This window comes from Myiozetetes cayanensis, unplaced genomic scaffold, assembly GCF_022539395.1.
Source record: "Myiozetetes cayanensis isolate MyiCay16 unplaced genomic scaffold, myiCay2020 scf6-25, whole genome shotgun sequence".
Classification (NCBI taxonomy): domain Eukaryota; kingdom Metazoa; phylum Chordata; class Aves; order Passeriformes; family Tyrannidae; genus Myiozetetes; species Myiozetetes cayanensis.
Window position 1 is genome coordinate 49,514,010 of NW_026087853.1, and position 24,893 is coordinate 49,538,902.

Consider the following 24,893-nt stretch of genomic DNA (forward strand, 5'->3'; position numbering starts at 1 on the left):
AAGGACTACTGAGAGCCATAAATATTCCATGGTCCACTTAAAGTTAGGCCCTTTTAACAAAATAAAGCTGTTATTTTGCAGTACTACAACAATACAAGCCAGAGTATCTGAAATGTGGAGAGATTCTTTTATTTTCGGTATGGGTTGGCCATTAGCCACAGCAGGGCAGCAGAGGAGATGAGAGTGATTTTTCTTTTTCTGAACCAGTACAATGAATTTGTGGTCAGTAAAAGAAGTTGGAGCAGGCAGACTCTCAGTGGTGAAATTAGGTAACTGTTACTTTGCTGCTTGAAAGTGAAACAATACAGGCATGTGTGTCTCCTAAGGAGAGAGGAATTGAGTGGAATTTAGGGCCACATAAAAATTTCCCTTGACAATATATATAACAGCAACTGACAAATACTGAAATTACTGGTGCTAATAGTTAAAAATAAAACCCCAAACCCTGAAGTGAATGAGTATGAATGACTGGTAAAATCATTATTTTAGCGAAGAAAGAATTTTTTTCACTAGATGCACTCATGAAGGTATAGGGAAAACTGAATGCTTCTGACTTCATCTGCGACTACAAAATGTATTATTTGTATTTTTACAAATACAGTTAGTTTGTTTGCACATATTGGGTTTTAATAAATCGGAGAGCACATTAGTCAGCAAGCACATAAATAATCACTGCAACAATCTTTGTTATTATGACATTAGTTATGATAATTCATTAGCTGCCTGTTTGTGTTGCACCTTAACGCCTTTTTGCAAAGGTATTTGGTATATTATGAGAAGATGTAGGGAATATTCATGCTCTGTAATGATGAGGAAACTCTGCAGCAGGGTGATATGGGTGTTTAAAATCAGAATGTTATGTCTGCCATGGACACGTTAGGCATGTGCAACCAGGGAAAAGGAAAAAGTGATGATGTTACAGGGAAACCATGTACATATATTATGGCATATGGATTCTGTAGAGAAAAAGAAGTATTTTCAGTATATTATTATTTACATGTTTCTAAATGAAACTCTTTTCCCCTAATTGTTATTCCAATGTTGTGTAGCCGTACTTGATCAGTGCCCTTTCAGATATACCCATGTAAAGCCAAGTAGTTCTCAGTTAGTTAGCATAAAATTGTGAGTTAATTTGATGATGCATACTTATTAGTTCTTAAATAGTAAGATACTGTTTATTGTCTGTATGGTGGCACATGTAGAATTGAGAGGAGGGCCTGGCCATAGTTGTAACAGACCTGTAAAACTCACCTTATTTTGATTTGTTAACTTTTTTCTTAGAAAAATTGAGAAAATGCAGCAGAGATATCCAAATTTCATCATAATAAATTTATAAAATACACTGTTTTAACAGGTAACAGAAACAAAAGAAAACATACACTTTTGGCATCAAATATTCAGTCTTTTGATTTGAAGAGATCTTGGGTTTTTTTCAGCAAAAACTTTGATTTTCCAAGATTTTTCAAATTCAAATAAGAGTTGCTATCATGTGTTTGTACATTTCTTTAACAATCTTCCGTGCACCTTTCTATCTCTGTCTTGTCCTCCTCCTTTCCTTTTGTGTAGGGAGCACTGCTAGGACACAGATGCTGAGCCTTGGAAGGTGTTTTTCTGGTGATGGCATCTGGCTTCTTGGCAGACTCCAAAGGCCGGAGTTGCCTTTGAGTTGCCTCTAGGTTTGTCACATGGTTAAGCTGCTGATGAGTTACTTAGGCTGTCTTGTGTTTCTGGATGTCATTCTCTGTTAGCCTACCTTTCACTCTAAAGATCTACATGAGAAGCATCTTAAAAGAAAGAGAAAAGTAACTGTATGTCTTTAATTTATTTATTGACTTTTTATATATATACATAAGTCTATAATCCCATTTCTTACCTTGATGTTTATCACTGAATGTATTTAGTGCAAGAGACATGCAAATACAAAAAATGGTATTTATATATAAGTATAGGAAGGAATGTGTACAATTAATATGACTTTAGAAACAGTTCTTGCACTTAGATCAAGATGTGTCTGAAATTTTGGAGTAGGATATTTATGCTTCTACACAGCTTTTTGAAAATTTACCTTTCCTGAACTACTGAAATATGTACCTGTGACATCAGTCTCAGGACAGCACTTAACCTTTATTTCCATAGTTATTATCTGTGACACCCCAAACATGGGTGTGAACACTAATCTGCTCTTCCTCCAAACAGAAGAAAAGCTTTTTCAAACAGAGACTCTCTTTCCTTCAATCTATTTGACATCAGGCTTATTTTAAACACCATTACACCAATAATTAAAAGTAAGCAGTCCCACTGAAGTTTTTATTTTTATTTTTATTTTTATTTTTATTTTTATTTTTATTTTTATTATTTTGGTAGCTTCTTTTCAGAAATGTGTGCTGGAAATAGTGAAGATGTTGCTGGTTTTGGTGGACTTGTAAAAACTCTTTGTCATCAGATAGTTCTAAGTATTATTATTGCATGTTATGTACTCAGAAGGAAAATTCTGGTATTATAGCTTTGCAACACTACTTACTAAATATACTATGGAAAAAATAACTGCGTTACCTCTTGTAGTGCAGGATTTCAACAGCACTTGCAGTCACTCCTTAGAGTTTTTCATCTTTAGAAACCAAATTACTCATTGTCTAAATAGCTGAACTTTCATCTCTATAAATAAGATATTTCAGCTTTGCACAATTCATTTAAAATGCTGACAAATAGGGATTCTCACTTGATTCTCAGTAGCTTTATTGTTCAGTTTCATTTACTGTAGCAAATGTATTTGTTGAAGATGTAACATAGGACTTCCATTTTTAGTAATGGAAGAATTTAGAATTAATCAGGGTTCATAAAATTTAACATTTTTTCCTGAGAAGAGAAAAGGGTAAAAATTTCCAGAACAGATCCCTTCCTTCTCCTTCAATCAAGCCACCTTCTATTGAAATTCTTTGTGATGCATCTTCCAGTTGCAACATCCATTGCAATTTATCGTGCTAGGCCAGCTCTCATCAGCCACACTTAGATTATTTGCTACACTGAGTATTGCAACCACTCTTTTTATCTCCGTATTTCACCTATGGCTTTGCTATAGTTTCTTCAGAGTTCTGATGCAAAGAGTAACATCTGAATTAGATCCCTGCTGCTGTGACCAAACCCTCACTGCACAGTCGGTTGAAATGTTTCTAGCCCTTGACTTTTTGTTCCTGTATAGAGAGCAATTGTTCTCTCTATTTCCTCCCTGAGATCTTCTGTCTAAAGAAACTGCCTCTCTTCTGTGCACAAGTTAATCGCTTTCTGTGTATTGAAGTATCTTCTGAAAAAAACTTTTTGCATGGGACCTGTCACTGACAAGCCCCTTGTAAGAAGGTTATGATATGGATGTGGCACTTGGGGACATGGTTTAGTGGTGAACATGGCAGAGCGAGGCTAATGGTTGGACTTGGTGATCTCAGAGGTCTTTTCCACTTTAGTGATTCTATGATTCCATGACAATCATAATTCTGTGTTAGGTGGTAAAACAGCCTGTCACAAAGTTAACAAGCTGTCAGTGCAAACCATCCTCAACTTTGCTGATTTAAGGCCCGTTCTGTTTTCTTCACCACGTGTCAATTCTGTAACATTTCATTCTCAAAATTCTTCATTTTAATTCATTCTTTTAGACACAGATGCTGCAGCCTAAGAGATAGGTGTGAATATTCCTACTGTAGAAGAAAGGGAAATGTCTAATGCACAGAAAGCTTTGCTCTGTGCTTCTTTTCTGTGCTCAGTGTCATTTACCTGAGAATGTGTCCAGGTATGTCAGAGGCCTATGTGCAAGGGAAAAGTCATAGAGAAATGGGCCTGAGCCAGTGGAAGTGTTTTGATTATTGAAAACTAGTTGGAAAATCTAGTTGAAAAATGTTGAATCTTGCGGGAGGGATGTGTGAACCTAAGGCCTTTGTCTTCTGGTAAAGCATGAATGAACACTGGCAGCAAAGGCAGTTTTCCTACTGTGTCACGAAAATATCTCTCAAAGGCATTGTGAATCTTAGGTGGCATTAAGAAATACTTGACATTTGGATCAGTCAAGATGGCTATTATTGGTTCATAGCCTTTTAGACAAATTTTAGATCATGGATAATACTTTTTATAAGAAAAGTGAAATGGAAATCATTAATCCGATTCCAGAGCCAATTTCTGGAGCAGAAAATACCATCACCACCACTGGATTATTATATTTGTTAGTTATTTAATTCTTCTTAAATGGTAGCTCTAAGTTATAACAAAAGCTTAGTGTGAACTCTGCTGTTTACAGGTACAAAAATCAGTGTGCACTTGTGCTGTTCTGTACACATGCTGAGTACTGCACTTTCCCACTTGTTGGGGAATTTTTTAGAGTAAATGAACATCATTCAGACTCATAGTGACCTCCAACTTTTGGATTATTAGTTGATTACAGCTGGAATAGGATTTCAGTAGTAAGTGCTTAGGTCCTTAAGCCTGTAACTTCATAGGTGCTCTAAATGTGCTTCACTTGCCATTGCCTTGAGACTCGTGGCATTTCAAAGTCCCACTCTTCAGCATCAAAGCATGACATTACAAGAAACCTGGTTCTGAAAACTGTAAAGCTACATCCTCGTTCATGTACCTTAAGCCTGCTGGTTTTTAAAATTGTTAACTATTCAGGAGCACTCAGTAACTCAAAATCAGCCCTACTTATATTCAGATGCTGGGAACTGGATTGTAAGAATCTAACTTAGTGACCTCTTAAAAAAAATAAAAACCAGGCTATATATTTTTAAGGCTTCTTAAAACAATCATGAATACTTGATGGTTTTGAATATCTAATTTGTAATCAAGACCCTTCTTGAGAGTCAGTGGTTAGCAAAAGGATTGTGAAATGCTCTTCTCTTTATGGTATAGACATAAATAGATTAAAAAGGAGATATGTTTCAGTGTTTGACGTAGTTTTATTTTTTTACTCAGTAGTAAAATAGTTGATAGGTTGGAATCTCAGTTGAAAAAATTCCATTGAAACTTTTGCTTTTGAACCTTAAAAGTTAATAGTCAACATTTATTCAAATTTTGGATTTTATTCCTCTCCTTAATCTTGCAAATAAAGGCTTCACAACCTGACCATCCCAATGTGAGGTCCTAAATTGCTGTCTGAGCCACAGCAGTGGTATTTGCAAAAATATCCATTCTATCCCTGCAGTGGTGTCATGCATGTATTTTTCCAGACTGCCTAGCTTCCCATACAAACTGATATTTAAAAGTTATAAAGCCTCCCAGTCCACAGCAATGTTCCTAGCCCTGGTGTGAATTCTTGCAAGATTTGTACTCATTTGCAGAACAGCTTTGTTTTAAGCAGACCAGAAAGCTAATTACTGTTACTTATTTTTACATTTGCTTTTATGTTTTAAAATGCCTTTACAGAAATGTCATACTAAAGCCAGTACTAAGACCTTGGAATAATCCAGTCATGAATTATACATACATGCAGATACATAAATGACAAAATTTCTTTTATTCTCTGTCTTGCTTTAGAAACATTTCTCCCTGACAGGACTTGCAGAACAGCCAATACAGCCCTCAACACCCTGGGAGGGGAGTGGTGAAAAATTCTAATTTTATTCTACTTTTTCTGTTTGCATTTCCAAAATCAAACAGTTTCCTAGATAGTCACTAGAACAGCCCACTTTTCTTGATGTTAACTCTGTAACCCTTAAAGTGCTGTAGGTGTTTCTGTTGCCAGTCCTGGTAGGGCTGAGGCATCAGGTCATTGACAAGTCCTGTTCTGACTAGTGTCACATGTGTCTGCAGCTTTTAGAGATCACAAACACATCTTTGCTTACTTGCCATGGCTATCTGGGCTACAAACTCCATTTGCCACGTGAGCCCAGGGCTGGGTGCTGTCAGTGGATGGGGTATGGGGTATGGGGTGGCTCTTTCTCACCAGCCAACTCCAGTGTAAATGGGAGTAAACTAATCCTCCCCAGACAAATCTTTGTTGCCCGTGACGGTAACAGGTAAGGGATCTCCCTTCTTTATCTTGACCATCTTATTTATCTTTCCCATCTTATTTTCTCCCTTACCCTGTTGAAGTGGGGGAGGAAGAGAGTGGCTGGCTGGGCATCTGGCTACTTGCCTAGCTCAAGCCACCACACTGTGTTGGTTGCCATAATTAACAATCAACTTCTATCTTTTAAGAAGAATGGAGTACCGTAGAAGGAACAAATTCATGGTTTTTGCCCTGATAGCTTACCTGAGAAGGGAGAGGACAATTCTTTTGAACTTTAGTTGATAAATTTGGGTTTATTTTTTACACAGAATTCCTTTCACGCTCTTGAAAGTGCAGTACAAACTACATTAAGTACTAAAGTTTTAGTATGCTTCTAGTAAAATAGAAGTAATCTCCTTCAGGTAGTTGAAGAAGATGTCAAATAGGTTCCCAGTTTAAAAAAAAAGAAAAAGGTATTGATAGACAAAGCACAGAACACTCAGAAAGCCTTTACTATTGTTGGGGTTTTTCTTTGAATTGTACTGAAGTTTATTGTGTCATCTCTTCCATAGTGCAGTGCCTGATTATTTCTGAGCTGAGAATATGAAGGATTTCAAAAGTTTGTGAAATGTGCTTTTTACTCTCATTTAAGCAGACCATCCTATTAAGCAAGCATAGACTGACCTGAAGAATATGCTACAAGGAATAAGTCCCAAGTAGTAGGTGGAAAAACCACTTACTGTTTTCCTTTTCATTCTCCAAAACATAACCAATAGCTGGGAATTTTTTCTGTTTTCATTTTTTAACTTCCAGCTTAGAAAAATTCTGGTACATGGGCAAAAATATTTAAACACCATCGATTTCAAAACATTAATCTGTGATCCTTTTGTAGTATCTGTGTGGTATTGAAGAGGGATGGAAACAAACAAACAAACAACAGTTTTTACTTGTCACCCAGAGTTGTGACTCTACCCCTCCTTCACACATTCGTCTCGCCACTGAGTCACAGAACTTACAGCATTGTGTAACTTTCATTTCTGTGGGGGCTTGTTATATTAGAAAAATTGTTCCAAAGAAAGCAACAATTATGACATAAGCACATCTGGCTCTTGCAAATTATTCTTTATTAAGCTTTCATTTAATTACATGTGCTGAAAGGTCTGCTTTTGATTACTGTAATTTTTTTTATTTGTCCATCTGAATGATAGTAATGTTGGAAATTACATACAAACCACCTGTTTTTTTTCTCACTAATAAGGCAAAGTTTATATAGATCTATGGGTAGAAGAGGGATTGGAATCTTCCCAGTTTATGGTAGAAGAATTACTCATGATGCTGATTCAAGGTGAGGGTTTAAATTTGGTCACTGGAAAGAAATTAAACTTATTTGATTTTGTTCAGTGAACACTTTTAGTGGTAGGAACTGTTTATTTTAATATACTTTTATTATGTTTCTTTCATTATGTTTCCATTGAACTTTTTGAAAAGTTCCACTAGAAAGTTTTTGTATTTTCATCACGATTTACAGGAATTTCTAAGGCCTAGATTCCTTATTAGCATTTATAGAAGTTATATCACTGTACACAGAGATGGATACATATCCTGTTGCCTACTTTAACTTCCATTGCTGTCTAGAGAAGATGCAGCACTGCCTTTTGGTAGGAAACTGTTCCTATGTCAGCTCTCAGTAGAGGTTCTGGTGTGTGTGGGTCATTTCTGGGTAAGAACAGAAAGACCTGGAGTACTGTTTTTTCTGACTATTTTTGACCTCCATTTTATAAACAGGCTTACAATATTATCAATTTTGTGTTTAATATTCAGGCACAGTGTAACTTTTTGCTCAATACCATGGCCATCATTAGCAAGAAGGAAAAAAAGAAATGAAGAAAAGTCAGCAGAAGTCGAATTAAGAAAAAAGATATTGGTGTTTGAGTGTTTTCTAGCCTTTTTTTTTCCCCTTTTTGCAAATAGCAAGAAGGGAAAAGCCACAAACAAGAGCTAAAAAAGATCTATAACTCCTTTAAGAGAAGAAACACCAGAGGAAAAAAAAATTATGTACATTTACAGCTTCTTTTTTTAGGAGTTTTTGCAGGAATATATGTATATCATCTTGTCTTCCAGCAACTGTATGCAGCTCAGCTGGCAAGTATGCAAGTTTCTCCTGGAGCCAAAATGCCATCTACTCCACAGCCACCAAATACGACAGGGGCACTTTCACCCACTGGGATGAAAAATGAGAAGAGAGGGACCAGCCCGGTAACTCAAGTTAAGGTATTTTTCAGTAAAGAAATTAGTCGGTGTTTGAAAAGGACAGTGAAATCAAATGGTCTTTTTAATTGTTTAACAGTTGGAAGCTGAACCACATTACAGTTCTTCAATATTCAAATAGGAAAGTTCAGTTTCAGTGCTGTATTATCTGTACAGAGAAGGGAAGAGAAAGCCTTCACTTCTTGTTTCCAGAAATACCAGGCGTCCCTCTTCCTACCATAGGCAGCATAACAGATTCATCAGTAAAATGTGATATTTTCAAGATTTCAGCTTGTAATCTAGTGATGTGCATAAGTGGCGTCCATTTCATGAGTTGTTTCACGCTGAACTCGTGAGTATCTTAAAATGTGGTGCTAGCTTGTATGGCTAGGGTAAGAGAGAGACTGCAGGGCTTCTAATTATTTTGCAAATCTCTTATCTGTACTTAATTCTGCAATTTTGGAAAAGCCTCACATAAAAATAACATGTAAGTCAGGACTCCAGGGAAAATGTTGTGTTGCTGCAGATTGATTTGACTTTTGCTGATTTCACACAGCTGCTGACAGCCGGGCTGCTCCTTGTTGGTTTGGAGCCATTGCTGAATGCTTGTGCGTGCTTATTCTCACTTCCTTGGAACCAGGCAGCTACAACATGGCATTTGCCAGCAGCCTGAAATGAAAATCGTGTGCCCCGCGAAGTCTGCGGTGCCGCCAGTACCTTTGGGTGGAACTGGCTGACTTCTATTGTCGTGCTCTCCTGTGGTGGTTCAGAATTTCATGAGACCAGAATTCAGAAACAATTTACTTCAAACTCTAAAGAAACATCAACATTCACATGTTTTACCAATTTTAATGATGGCACTGTGAGTGCAGAACTATTAAAATGAATCTAGAGATGGCATATAGTGACTTTGTGGGGAGAGAGAGGGAATACCTTTTTTTTTGCTGGCTGCTAACACCTTACAGGCACTCGGTCCTTAGCCTCAAACCACCCTGAGAAGATTTTACTCGCTTAAGGTGAGGGTTTCTTCTTTTTTTTTCCCTTCATTTTTTGACATGAGAGTAAAATATCATTTGTTTTTTCATTATCATCAATCATTGTGGTAAAGTGTGGCTGAGTAGATATTTCTGCCTGGACTGATAAATTTCCATGACACTTTTTTGCTAGGCTGAGAGTAGTAATAAATAAAAACTATTCCATTATGGCCAGATCTAACATTTATTTAGCAAAGCGTTCACTTTACTTAGCTGTGGATGTGTATTAGTCTAATATTTTACCTCTTGTAATCCAATGCCAGGCTTGAGAGCAGTCAGGGAAATTTACCACATATGCAGAGATTGTTACGGTCAATACAGAAGCCACCAAAAGCAAAGCCCAACTGTTACAGCAAAGTTGCCATAGTATAGTGATACCTAACGCCAGTGATTTATGGTATTGAGAATATACTACTGACTACTTTAATGTGAAAAAGTAATTTTGTAAGTGAGTGAGCCAAATGGATCTACACCAAACCAAACCTTTACTATATGAGTAAAATTTTCCCTGGTTAAATTCAAGCACATATCTTCTTGAACCAAGGCCAATACTGTTCCAGTTTTGTGGCCAGCTGAGTCCTATTACAAAATTGACCACATGCAAATTCTTGGGGGTTTCCCTGCAAAATGTAACTTGAATGGACTGAGGTATACATTAATAGAAACGAAGCCTTTTTATTCTTATTTTTATTAAGCACATTATTTCATTGAAAATATTAAAGATAAACTACAAGTTCTTTGCATGAAAAAATACAAATGGCTAATGAAGAAATTATTAGCAGAAAAGCAGTACCTATATATTCAGTCATTGCAAATTGTTACCTTTGTTAGACATGGCAGTTTTGATGGTCATGCATTGCTTAACAAATCCTCTATATTTTCTCTGTTTTTAAGCAGTTGTTTCTATAAACTACATGCATTATTTGTAGAACTAATGCAATACTTTTACAGAAGTCAGGTATTTCAAAAAGTAATGATAGGTTTTTCTTAAGTCAGTGACCAGCTTTTCAGAAATGGGAATGCTGTCTATGTAGCACAAACAAACAGATTCTGTCAGTGTTTAGAGCTTTTTCATGATTGTACCAGTACTAGATGGAAAATTATTTAAAAATTGAACACTGTAGCATAGGTTTGTATGTATACATGTTAATAGTACGTAGTCTGGCAAACTTCATAGTCTGAATGGGGCTCTGAACTCTTAGAGAAATTTATTGAAGCCACTTTACATCTGTGCAAGGAAACAGCTCACCATGTAAACGTGGCCACAAAACAGGAGAATGGACTACACCCCTTGTTACCTTTGGGTTTTTGCTCTCACTTGGACTCCAAACAGGTGTGGACATTTGTGCACACTGCAAGGTCAGGAAGAATTAAAATGTTATGCAGTTTTATGTGAAAAGTTTCAAACTGGAGATATGATGGCAATATAAATACCTGTTTTTTATATTTTCCTGTTTAATGTGTTGTGTGCGACCAGATGTACTTTACTAAATGACTGCTTGACAGTAAGGAGAATGGAGAAGATGAGATAAAGTGGTGTATTATTGTATTTTGACATAATTCTAAACTTTGAAGTGATCAGTGCTGTGTTGTAAAATATGGACGATATTCTCTTATATTCAGCATAATTCTGCTCTGGGCATAATCTAAATGAGAGATCTGTCTTGCTGGGCTCTTTGACTACAGGAAATCACTGTTTCACAGTTTTCCAAATGCTCTGTCTTGCTTAACGTATTAAGCAGAAAGAAAAAGCTCAAAGAATGGGAGGAAGGTTGCATTGTGAATGTGTGTATTGATCAAAGAAATTTATTGCTTGAATAAGTCTTCCAAAAGTCAAGATTTTTTTTAGATGGACCTATTCTCCTACAGCACAGAAGCAAGCTATATGTCAGAGAAAATTTCTTCCACAATTGCATATGAAAAGTATCAGCAGATATAAAGGTGCTAATACTAGATTTACATACCCTTAAAAAATATTCTTTGTCTTCATGCAAATAAAACATACATATACACTAAATTGAATGCAGCAGAAATAACTACAGAATACAGAAATAAAATGGAAGTATCAAACAAGAAGCAGAATAGCATTTATGTGGAAAATATTCTTGATTTTACATAAATCTGTCAAAAGACATGACATTTATATAAGAAAATATTGTAAAATATCCAAAATTAAATAGTAGAAAATAAAATATGTTTTGAAATGCATATAGTATGCAGTCATTACCCTAGTAAGTAAGGGAATTTGAATTCAGTGAAACTCTTATCTTTTATTATGAGGGGAGAGCATAGATTATTTTACTAAACAAAACATGCACACAGAATAAGATGCATGGAATGTATAAGTTAGCAGCAGCGCTAAATGTGGGCCAAAGAACTGTCAGGGTTTCCAAATGATTCTTTCACAGAAGTACTTCTGATTCCTTAGTTTCTAATACATTTAAAAATAAGCTACATAACTTATTTTTATAGTGCCAGGAACTTTTCAAATAGAACCGTACGAAAGCATTACTGAGCTGCTGGAAATTTTAAATAATTCTTTGTAAATGCCCTAGGTTAATTTAGATCTCTGAAAACACATTAGGAAATTAAGCTGTAATGTGAGCTAATTCAAATTTTAATTTGGCAAAAAGAATGATCCAGCCACATAGTTAATGTAAATAAGAAGCATAACACAGAGAAATTAATGAGGTTTCCTTTAGCTGAATCTTAAAGGAGGCAGATAATTAGCTTCTTTTGTTATTATTGCTGGAGAACGTGGTATTGTCTTCGAGGTGTAAAGTAACTGCTGCTTGCAAAATGATGTGTTCATTTGTCTTTTCCTAATAATTATTTACATTAAACTCTTGCAGGATGAAGCAGCTCAGCCACTGAATCTTTCAGCCCGACCCAAAACAGCTGAACCTGTCAAATCCCCAACATCTCCAACACAGAATCTCTTCCCAGCTAGCAAAAGCAGTCCTGTGACAGTGACGAACAAGAGTGGCATCCCCAGCCCGCTCAGTGGATCTCTGGGAAGAGGATCCTCTTTAGGTAACTAATCTGTCCTGGGGAAAGGAGAAAATAGGCAAGTTTTCTGCATGAAATCTCAGCCTGAACATACTTTTGAGTTAAGTAGATACTTGGGCCTACATTTCTGTTCAAAATGGAAATTAAAAAAAAATTACGGTAAAGATTTTCAAAGAACACTTGAATGCCAAGTGTTTTGCAAGGGTATGTAAAATGATGTGGCAGTGAAATTAATCTTCAAGAAATACAGCAAATAAATAGATAACCTAAGAAATAAACATACATACAAATATATACACATAGGTAAATGGATATGCATACACAAAACTTGTAAAAGAGGTTTTTATGAATATCTTTCCTGAAGACATCCACTGGGTGTATCCAGGCAAAGTTAACTTTTGAATTTTGACCTCTGGATTAAACAAACAAAAAACTATCTTTGCACGCACATAGAGCCTCACTAGATACTAGTTTGTTTTTTTTTTTTTTAAATGAAGACAGAAAGGCTTCAGTCCAGCCAGTTTATATTATTATTTGTTCATGTTTTTTTACTTGTTTGCCCATCTGTCAAGATTTTGTTAATTCATGTGATTACAAGTAGGAATTTTTTCACCTGTGATCAAGATTCTTTAAGCCTATTAAGTGCTGAAACAAAATTGGTCTGAAAACTACGTATGAAGACTACCTTAGCCAGTCAGGAAACAGAATCAAGAGCTGCAAAATGTGGATGATCAGCCCTAAAGTTCAAATAGTACATTTTAACAGTGACTAAATACTTACTACAGACCACTTATTCACAATCTTTATCTCAAGTGTACTTCTAAAATATATGGAAACACTTGTGAATAATGAACTGATACATTGAATACATATATTAAATATATAAAAATTATGGGCTTTTTTTCCATTCTCAAACACTTGGGAACATCATGATCTCTGAAAGATACTTTCTGCAATTGGCTGGATATTCTACCTGTCAATTTATTTGCAGCTATCACTGCACTATCTAACATTAGAAAGTGGCAGATCAGTTTGAAGTCATAGACCATTCCAGAGAAATTCTGCCTAACATAGATAGTGCCTAAGGTGTAAATATTTTCCATGTGAAGTCATAAAAACTTTTTTGTCTCATTTCTTCAGCATAAAAGAAGAGAGGGAAACATTGTCAAAAATCAGCAAGCAACACAGAAGTGTTTGCCGCCTTTTTATTATACATTTAGATGACTGGGAGTCTAAGTTGCTTTAAAAGTCATGCAAATATGGGTCCCAGCTTCCTTAGGGTCCAGAATGGAACTTAGTTGCTGACACAGTTCAGAGCATTGGAAATTTTACTCAGAAAGAGCAATAGCTGTTCTCTAACACGTATTTATTTTGGAGAGGGGTGTTTCATTCAGACAGAAAATGCCACACTTCCCTCTCAAACATCCCAATTTGCATCTCTTCTTAGGTAGGTCCCAGTATTAAATTAACTATCGGTTCCCAGGATAAAGTGTGAAAAATCCTTAATCTTGACGATTTTTATTTTAAAAAAGTTCAGGGTCCTTCAAGGTTGAATTTGCTGTATTTTACTGAACTGAACTTCAATAAAATCCAAAGGATAGGAAAATTATATTTGAAGGAGAATTCCAAATCTTAGCCTTAGCCTGGTTTTTTTTTTTTTTTGGGGGGGGGGGTGGTTGTTGTTGTTGTTTTTTTTTGGTGGGTTTTTTTTGTGTTTTTTTCTTATTTTAACTTTTAATAGTGGACTGTCAGAAAGTACACAAGCTTAACAAATTCAGAGCTTTTATAAAAGACATTTGCTTGTCAGGCAGATGCACAGGTCACACATAAACTTTGACTGATAAAAATTTCCTAGCTAGAATATATATGCACAAATTTATCCATGTGTAATATAGAGAATACTTCCATGTAGGAACAGGTGGATCACAGTTTCATCACAGCAACAAAAACCAGTCACAAAATAATGGCTATTTCGTGATCTCAAATCAGAATCAGTTTCTGGGGTACTCCATTCATGCATTTTAAGATATAACAGGAATGTTTGCATGACTTTGATGCAAGTTTAAAAGTTTCTTTCTGTTCAGACTGATAGAAAGAAAACTAGTTTTTCTCTACTGATTTCTCTACTGATTCTCTATTGATTCTCTACATATACTCATATTATGGTGATTAACTTTGTCCCCAAAAAGTGAGTACCCTTTTTGAAATGGAAAGCTAAATGTCTGGACCAATGGTTCTGTCCAGAAAGAAATTCTTTGAATTGACAAATACTTTTGTAGCCAACTAAATGAGATTGCTTTCTCCTTTGTTCATTTTATTAATTATATTTAGTACTCCAGAGGCTTCCAGTTTTAGCTTGAAAAGACTGTTGTCTTAAACACGTATTTAACTTTGAGTCCATGAGTATGCTCAGGCACCTCCATATCAGGCTATACCAAGACTTCAGTGGTTGTATTTCTAACATCAAAAGAAGTGGCTTATTAATCACTTCTGTAGAGTAATTCAGATTTCAAAAAGACAAAAATTGACACTCCTACTCCTTCTGCAGATACTAGTTTTGTGCAGCTCTAAGAGAGCTGAGTTCTTACCCCAGATTTCAATTTGGATAATTACCTAAATAAAATGTGTTCTCTGTTTATAGATATCCTTTCCAGTCTTAATTCACCTGCCCTATTTGGGGACCAGGATACAGTAATGAAAGCCATTCAGGAGGCTCGAAAAATGAGAGAGCAAATCCAAAGGGAACAGCAGCAGCAACAGCAGCCTCATGGTGTTGATGGAAAATTGCCTTCCATGAATAACATGGGTCTAAACAACTGCAGGAATGAAAAGGTAATGTCTCCGATTTCCCCACTGTCTGTCACTCTCTTCTCTTCCCTGTAAATAGCTTCTTAGTGTTATATGAAATTTCTTTTTAGAGCTTTTAGCCATCTCTGATTTCATGTTAAATACACCTTGTCACTTCACAGTGCTGTGCTACAAACTTCTCTTCGTTTACATGACACCATTCAAAACCACAGTCCAGTGCACTCATGTGATTAAGCTGTAAGCATGCATATAGCAACATGGGAAGTGAATTCATTGGAGATACCATTGTTCCTGGTCACTAGATTTTGAATTGTGCATTTTAGAATGATTGGATTGATAAATATGGCAAAAAGGCCAGTTATGTACTAGTATGGTTGAGTATTATAATGCTATTTTATGCATCTGAGTGTGCTTGAATCTATGATTCAGATGCAGAAAAGTATTTAGGCTCAAAACAGTACATTTGGCTCTCAGTTGCAATGGAAAATTAGAGATCAAACTTCTTTGTCGAAACTTGGGTGTAGTTTCCAAACACTGAAATGAAATGGCACAGTACAATAAAAGGGTAAATTAGAGAAAGTGTTGAGTGAATGGGACCAGCGTTGGACTGAACAGGATGTGATTCGGTTTACAAAGTAGAAAGCTGAGATGATATCTGAAAGGTGAGGAACAGTTTCTATCACACCTGCTTTAAGGATGACTCACAGAACAAAGAAGACTCTTGGAAAATTCTTTGTACCTGTGTTGTCCTGTTCTGTGGCCTTTCCAAGGGCTTCAAGGTCTGCTGCATCATCAGGTCTCTGTATGTATCCTACAGCAAGTGAACAGTGAATCGGGTAATTGGCTGAGCTATAAGGCAGCGCTTTGGAGGAAGAATGCTCCTCTGTTAGCTTCTCTAGAGGTGGATTATGCTGCAAAAAGTACAGCACAGAAGTTGTTTTTCACCACTGACACAAAATCAGTTACAGGCCACAATACTTACTCCAGTTAACTAGAGAGGGAAAAACATTATCCTGGTAATCACTAAGGCATTGGCAAATAGAAACAGTTAGGATGCAATTTAGTAATGAATAGAAAGAAAACTGACACTATTAGCCTATAAAACAACTACTGTTTCAGACTATTTGCTAAAAAAGCAAAAAACAACATGTAGTTTTAATGCCTATAAATATTCTGTTTTGTATATGTATATTATGGTAGATGGTAGGTTCTTTGTTCCTTGGGTAAGGGAGGGAACATTATATTATAGTGCAAAGACTAACAGGAGTTTTTAGTCCAGGTTGAGTACAAGATTCAGCAGAGTATTAACTATAACTTAAACCACAAATTTGATAAGACTATGATATTTTCTCAACCCACAAGGGAATTCTTGGTGAGTAAGTGGGTTGTAACAAGACACAGAAGGGCAAAGAAATGTCATAAACAGACCCAATAAAGATTGACACATACCTTTTAATCTACATTTTATATTTTTGCTTGATAGGTTTTTTACAGCACTCAAAAGAAAGGCTTAGTGTCCATTAAAAAGATTTGTTAAACTGTTGTCACATGGGATAAACAACGCTTTTCCAAATCAAATTCAGAGTCTAATAAATATTTATTTCTGCTAGTAGTAGTTTAAATATCATAACTGGAAAACTTAATAAAGGTTGGTACTGAGAAAAAATATAGAAATTAATAACTGATGAAGCAGGCCATATTCAGACAACAGTCTAATTGTAAAGTCAGTGTTTGTCTTAACTAATCAAGAGACAGGATACTAAAGCCCAAGTTATAAAAATAAAATAAATGTCACAGATATGATCAGTATTAAGAGTTTATAAAATTATGCTTATTTTAAAATATATTTTATGAGTTTCAGTGGCTTGACATTTAAAAATATCTAATATGCTATAAGGGCTATTAAAAGAATTCTTAACATTTGATTTGACTTTGAAAAATAACTATAAAAATGGCATCCACTTACTTATTGAGTCTGTTCCTTGAGTATTTTCAGTATCATGTTTATGTCTTGTATTTGACATAACAAGTGTCTATTTAATCTTTCACCTTTTAAAGTAGAGTCAGTAAATATTTCAGTGAATAATCTGAAATTTCTATTTTGTGCAGGTTACTTGCAAAACACAGATTGATGCACAACTTCCATGTTGAGGTTATATATCAGGCAGTCTGAGGAAAAAATTTTTTTACTTGCAAATATGACAGAGTGAATTGGAACTCTTTAACAGATACAAACAACATCATTCTCAAATGCCATTTTTTATAAGGAGACTTTTCATGCTGCCACTTGCAACTTTTAAAAACTAAGAATAAAACAGCAGCAAGAAAATCTGTTAAGCCTCTCAGTGACTTTATGTAATCCTACTGGGTTTATTTATTGTAGCAGGTACTATAGAATCATTAAGGCAGGAAGAAGTTGGTGTGCTTGTCCTTTATCTTCTCTCCATAGATGCAAGAGGTCGGGTTTATGAAAGAACAGGATACGAATTAGTAATTTTAAATTATGATATGTCCTGACTCTCATGCTAAAGAAAATAAAACTATTAATTCAGTCATGAATACTAAGGAAATGCATTTATATTTTATAGAAAGTATAAAATACATTAAAACCAGAAGCATCATTTGCAAAAACAGAATTTTAGAATACTCTTCCTTCCCTCTTCCCCCTCTGCCTTTCAATTTTTACATTACGATACATTATTTTTACTCTAAAAACGATGGGCAGGATGATCAAAATGGAGGTGGGGGAGGAGGAATGCTGGATCACTTCAATTAGAAAAACATAATTTTGAAATAATTGTATGCCAAGAAGGCTGTGTACAGTTTCTGTCATAATCCCAGTGAAGCTTTGATAGCATAGTTGCAATTTTGGATTGGTTTCTTTTGAAGAATCAGAACCCCATGTTTTCAGGACCAAATCTTCAGAAATTGGCTTCAGGTAATTAGACTTGTAGAAATGAGGAGCTGGAAGCTGGCACCAGAAAAAGATGACAAATTAATTGCCTGCAGCTGGTTTAAAAAAGCTATTGAGTTCTGGTCAGTTACTGGTCTTCAAGTTCAGATAGTTGGTAATAGTTTGTTGTGCAAATGATTGCGCTCACAGAATTATGTACATAACTTCAAAGCCTGGGCTGAGGCCTTTTTGAAAATGTGTCATTTAAATCTCAGAAAGCTTTGTATTTGGTTACAGACACAGAATTGAAAATTGCCTCTGTTCATATTCTGCTGTTCAAAAAAAAAACCAAAAAAACACCCAAACTTCTACAAAGCTTTAAAAGCGCTCACAGAGATTCACTCATCAGAAAGACCAAAACAAAATCATGAAGCACTCTGGCGCAGCCCAACTTTGTCATTTGCCAAAGCATTAAGGTTAGTTCTACACTTTTGAGATAATACCATTCTGAGGAGTAATTTCAGCTTGTGTACTGTTGTGAGTTAAGGTAGGCAGGTAAGCACCATGCAGCTTCTCACTCACTCCCCTCCAGCGGGATGGGGAAGAGAATCAGCAGGGTAAAAGTGAAAAAATGTGTGGATTGATTAGTATAGTTTATAAGTGTAGAAAAAGCTGTGCATGTAAGCAAAGTAAAACAAAGAATTAATTGACTACTTCCTGTTGCCAGGCAGATGTTTAGCCAATTCCAGGAAAGCAGGCCTTCAGCACCTGTGCTTTACACGGGAAGGCAAATGCCAAAACTCCAAATGTTTCCCCTTCCTCCTCCTTACCCCAGATTTTATTGCTGGTAATGGTTTCATTTGGTGTGGAATATCCCTTTGGTCAGTTGGACTCAGCTGGTCTGTCTGCGTTGCCTCTCACTGCTTTGTGCATTCCCAGCCTTCTCCCTGGCAGATTAGTGTCAAAACCAAAAAAGGTCTAGCTGTAGAAGCACAGTTCAGCTATAGCTAACCCATCCCACGGGTTATCAGCTGCTTTGGTCACAAGTGCAAAACTCAGCACCATGTAAACTAAATTTGACTCTATCTGAGCCTAAACCAGTGCAGTGCACGTGAGGCAAAAACCATCACTATAACAGAGTTGACTTTTTCTACTCCACCTGAGGTGGAGTAGAGTACTCAGGTGTGGTCTGACCGAAGAAAGGAAAGAGGTAATGGAGTCAGCTGTTTCACAGAATGAACAGAAACACTGGAGAAGGGGAGAGAATTGGGAAAATGAAGAAAATAGACCACAGAGCCTTTGGCATGTGATAGGAGCAAAAGTAAAATCATACTAAAATCTTATCTGTTTAGAGGATATGACTTTTTTCCAGTCAAGCTATGTTTACCTTCAACAAAAAAAGTACTTCAACAAAATTTGTATTGCTAGAGCTATTTGTATTTATTTTAGTATTTCAAACTACTGTGATTGCTTAGAAGATTTGTTTTGAGTTAATGAACCTGAAAATGCTATATAATTTATAATATAACTGACATTTTTTTAAAAAACAGATCCTACTCTTTTTGTATATAAAGCATGAAAACACTAACAAAGATACTTTTGACAAAGATACTTAATGATCACAACGCATTTGCTAGACCCAAGGATGTATCCCCACCTCTGCATTTACTTAGCATGGAGCATATTCAAGATCTGAGAAGAAGCAGAATTTAATATATCATTTTTAGTTTACATTCCATTCCTACTCTTTTGTAGATTTTCAGACAACTGTGTATTTACAGTAGGAAAGCAGAATTAGACCCCAAAATAAATGACATGAGTCATTGCCTACTTCCTGGGAATTATGGTACTTTAGCACCTTTTCTAATGAGCCTTTTATTCCTTTCTTATTTCTAAAGTTCATTCCACGTAATTTATCCTAATATAGACTGCAGTTTGTATGCAAAATGTGTACATTCTTAAAAATGTGTAGTATTTACCCTTGGGGATGTTACAGTCTATTGATCAAATCCATATTTAGGCACTTAGATTTGACTTGATAAGCCATAAGGACCCCTTTGGAGGTGTTATGGTCTGCTGTATTTAGGGACTGTTAAATATGTGGATTATTGAGACAATAAAGTGTAACAACTCCACTGGAGCTGTTCCACTTCATCATGTATATGAAGCTACTGCACATATGTACAAACTTCGCCTGATAAAAACACTTCAGGAAGTCTTTGTAGGAAAAGTCACTAGTCATGCATAATCTCCTTTGGCTGCCTACAGCTCTGCAATGGCTCCAGCATTGTATTGTTTTTTTCTAAAGGCAAGCAGTACTGGATTGTGCTACCACCAGTTTTTTACCAGCTTTTTGTCTCCCTATGGATTCAGAATTAGAGACAGAACAACTGCAGTGGCAGGAGTCACACTGTGTGCTCTGCCTGTGCAGGGTATTTCTCAGACAATCACAAAGAGAATCACCTTGTTATAAGCATCCATTTTATTAGTAATTTCTCAACTCAGTTAAAAAAATCCCCAAACACATAGTTAAGAAAATACTTTTCCAGTGCATTCTGCATTCAATTATGTTTTCTCCTTCACTAGAACTAGTCATGACCACCTTTACATTTAGAACAAGAATTAACTGGTCATAAGGGCCTTGTGGTTTTTTAATAAATCTTTATGAATATTTGGTTTAGATTTGCAGGGAGTGATCTGTTCTTCTCAGTTTTTTGTCTTTTAAGTAAAAGTTATGTTTTCCTTTTTTTCCCCTCTAGTTTCTTGTAGATGAATATTTGTACCTAGTAAATAAGAGGTCAATGTTTACATTTCAGTCTGCTGTGAGACATAACAGAAACTGTAAGCATTTTCAATTGGATCTTTATTTCTACTGGTTAAATCTTAGTTTTACTTATAATTAAAGGGTGAATACCTAATAATTAGGGGGAAAAATGGATAGCAATAACAATAGCAAATGACTAGATTTGCAAAGTTATTACTTTTATTATGGTATTATCTCGATTGCCATTGTAGCAAGTTCTGTTCTCACTGTAACTTAAGAAAGATCCTGTACTCCATAGCTTACACTTAGGTATAATGTAATTTAAGAATTTAGATTCTGTAATAGAAAATCTGAAACTGTATAGAAAGGAGAAAAAGAAAGATACTAATTTACTCAAGGAACTGTTAGTGTGGTCTCACTTTCTTGCAAGAATATAGGCAATTTATTCAACTCAGTGGGAGTGTATTCCATCTGTCTAATGAAGACTCTGATTTCTGAAAAGAGACACTGCAATTGGGAAACTGATTTTCCTGAGTACGTCATTCTGCTCAGTTGACAAACCTTTCCCTGGGGAGTTTCTGAGACGCAGAAGGACATGTTGCATAGAGACAACCTTTTTACAGATCCATCATTTTGTAACAGATAAATGACTGGTCTAAATTAGATGCCCTAGAACTGGGAGAAGTTTCAGATACAGATCCCAGCAGTGCTCATAATTCTTACAAAACTAATGTCCTTCATACTTTACTGCTCTGTTTAGTAATCTACTTGTGGCTGTACATAATATATGTAAGCTACGATATTTTTTTATATTGGGTGTTCAAAGTTAGCTTCCTAAAGCCATATTTTACCATATTTTATTCTGAAAGCCTTCATTTAAAGGAAAAAAAATATATTTAGTTCCAAAATTTTTTGAAACTACAATAATTTTACAATTTCCTTTTTAGGCTTAGGGCTTATCCTAGCTGTATGAAACATGTCTTCATTTTATATCAACTGTAATATTTCCTTAATAATTTTGAAAGGAAAATAGTGACTCAAAATTTTTTAAAGTGGCTGCAGTGCAGGAGCCTAAGTCCCACTGAAGTAACTCTGAAAATTTTACCCCAAGGCAGACAAGCAGATTTGTGGCTGTGTACACAGTAACAGTCTATTTTCAGTGGAATTCAGCAGTTTTGTATCCTTCTCTAGCACTTTTTATGATAATTTGGACCATTCAGAATTTCAGCTGATGTAATACTGCCCCCTTTTATTAGAACTGGAAAACATGCTGGACTTCAAACGTTTAGTTTTGTAGCTGGAGAAATTGTTTATTTATGCTGTTTCTTCCAGTATTTGAAATCTCATGTCAAGATAAGGTAAAGCATGACATCCATATGCATTTATAACAATAAATGGGAAGAGAAATACTAATGATTCCAAACAGCATTTTTTGAGGGTGTACTATGACTGGACTTCTTAGGCAGCATATCCCTTCAGGGAATTCCCTGCTATTTTTTCAAGATGCTCAAGGTGTTGATGATTTTGGCTTTTGTATGAATTTCTTTGTCATGTGTGCTTGCATTGGTTTTCTAAATCAGTGTATTCAGAGGATAACAGTAGGGCACAGTGAGCATTATCTTTTTTTTGTTTTGTTTTTCTATTGTGAGGTCTTATTAGCAATTAGATGCATCTGTGAATAGCTGAATGATTTTAGTATCTCTGAGACTCAGATAAGTATTGCAATGAATTTATGCTTTACAATTAGAACTTTAAATGTAAATTTAAACTTTAAATTTAACTTGATGTTAAATTCAAAGCAGAGCATCTCAGAAAAAAAAAGTTAATCCCTGTGTCTCCAACCACATCTTTTAAAGAGAAATGTTTCAGTTGTAAGCAAAGAAGGGAAAAAACTCATCCGACTTTTGATATAACTCTGAAGCCTGTAATGCTTTTGTAGATATCACAGGAAATAAAAACAGGTTTAGAAATTGTATCCATACTTAGAGAAATGTTTTATCTGATCTCTAAGTATTTAGTGAGAAAGGTGATGGAAGCTGTAACTGCACATGCATACAGGGGTCAAAAACAGCCATAACACTGGTACTCAGGTTATAAGAATTATGGGAGGAAAATACCAGTGCTAACATTAGCTCTGCAGAAGAACACAGCTCCATTATCAAGGCCAGGTTTATAATAGGAACCAGGTGCAGAAGGCTGTGGGTATGAAATCTTGTCAGATCTGTTCCTCCAACTCACGAGATAGAAATATTAAAGCTGCTCATGAATCGTTAACTTTCTGTCTGTAACATATAATGCAACCTTTAATTGATCATGCTGTGGCTCAAATACTATTTACACCTAAATATGCCTATCAATATATCTACTAATTTTTTTTTTCAGATTTACTTTTTATGCTATGTGTAGAAAGACATACAAATAATGTATTTGAAATTTGCACATTAAAAATACATGTTCGCTGAAACTGTGGAACTGACAGTGAAAAGACAAAAAGAAACAGTGCAAAATCGCTGGCATATGTAGGTCATCTAAATTTACAGATAAGTTAGCTCTGTCGCCGGCTTGCTATGCATCCAGTTTACACCTATAGAAGAATTTGCAGTGCAGACCTTTGTTTTTAAGCATTTTGCTCCATTACTTTGCTTTCCAAAATGGTCTTTATAAAATTGGTAGTTTGTACATTTCAGTTCCTATGCATTAGGTGTGCAGTTAAATGCTTAGTGCCTCAAATTATGTGGAGGCTGTTTAAAATAAAATCAAAATTCTTTTTTCTATTGATTAAATTATCCAAATCGAGTGAGAATTATGCAGTCTTTGCAAAGTATAAATCATGGAAACTTTATTGGACCATAAATTAAAAAAAAAGTTTGACCAGGCCAGTACCGATGTACATATGTAAGAAATTAAAAGGAAATGTACCTAGACATAAACAATCTATAAGAAACATTATTATTTGAATAATTATATAACCATATATATAGAGATGTATTTGTGTATATACACACACACACACTCTGCATACTGAAATAACTTCCATATTAGGTGAAGTTTTGAAGTTCTTCATGCCTTCAGTTCAATCACAAGAGCAGTTGGTAACAAAATACTATTTTCAGGAATGAAATCAGCACAAACTTTTGTTATTAAGAGCTATATTTGCCTTTGAATATTGGCTGCCAGAGGTCTTGCCACTACCTATGGTTGACAGTATGCTTTCTGAATACAGTTATGATTCCTTATTTCTATTGTCAGGGCTACTTGAATGGGTTGCCTAGCTGCAGGTTTTAGACCAAATTAATAATGGTAATGACACTGATGATGATAGTAATAATGGGGATTTGTCCCCTTTCTTCTGTTGCCTCTCCAGCTCAGGAAAAAAATGCCAAATACACTGCTTTTCACTCACGTGAGATATTTCCAGTGAAATGGATAAAAACTTTGTCCCATTTTGGTCCTCTTCCTTAAATTTTGGAGCAACAGAAAATCCCAAAGGAAAAGTATTAGATTAAAACATGTCTTAAGCAAGAATGTTGAAAAATTTGCACAAACCAACAAGGATGGTTTTTTTTCCAAAGGATGTTTTTCTACCATAAAGGATAGTGTCTTTCTGATGACTATAACAGCATAATGATCTTACCTTATATACAATACATTTCCCAAGCTACTCAGGAGAATTTACAGATATATAATGAAATTTATTCATTTTTTTTATTATGCTTCTCCACAAAACAATAAAGATAGGTTGAAAGTTATTGTTCAAACATAAATTTGTTAGGACAGGAATATATTCATTGATTTAAATTGTGGGTCAGAATGGCAGCTGCACAATCTTATCATATCACTCCCTCAATTGTCCTGAACTACAGAATACATTTGCATATTATTTCACACTTAGATACAAGCAGAGACATCCACAAAAGTTACTGCCATTCTTTTTTCCAGGATCTGTGTATTCCTCTAAGCAAATTTGCAACACCAAATGCACTGCCAATATAGCTCTCTACTGCAGTAGATAAAGTATAGCAAGGATAAATTGGGATTGCTTTCTCTGATACTTCATTACTTTCTAAAATTAAAAATGTCTCCTGTTTCTCAAGTGTCATTAGGCTGCATCAAAAGATAGGATAAATTCAAATACACTCCTTGTTGAATGTTATTTACTTATCTGCCTGT

At 35.4% G+C, this 24,893-nt stretch overlaps 1 protein-coding gene across 10 annotated transcripts in view; it reads left to right on the forward strand.

Moving 5' to 3' along the window:
* Nucleotides 1–24,893, forward strand: part of SOX6 (SRY-box transcription factor 6) — a 263,900-nt gene that overhangs the window by 188,952 nt on the left and 50,055 nt on the right. For 7 of the 10 annotated variants that reach the window (XM_050335392.1, XM_050335389.1, XM_050335390.1 and 4 more), the window contains 3 exons: nucleotides 8,090–8,239; nucleotides 12,102–12,282; nucleotides 14,900–15,090. In XM_050335392.1, coding sequence (XP_050191349.1) covers nucleotides 8,090–8,239; nucleotides 12,102–12,282; nucleotides 14,900–15,090 — 522 coding nt within the window. The remainder of the gene's footprint in view (nucleotides 1–8,089; nucleotides 8,240–12,101; nucleotides 12,283–14,899; nucleotides 15,091–24,893) is intronic. The other 3 variants (XM_050335396.1, XM_050335399.1, XM_050335391.1) reach the window with 2 other exon arrangements.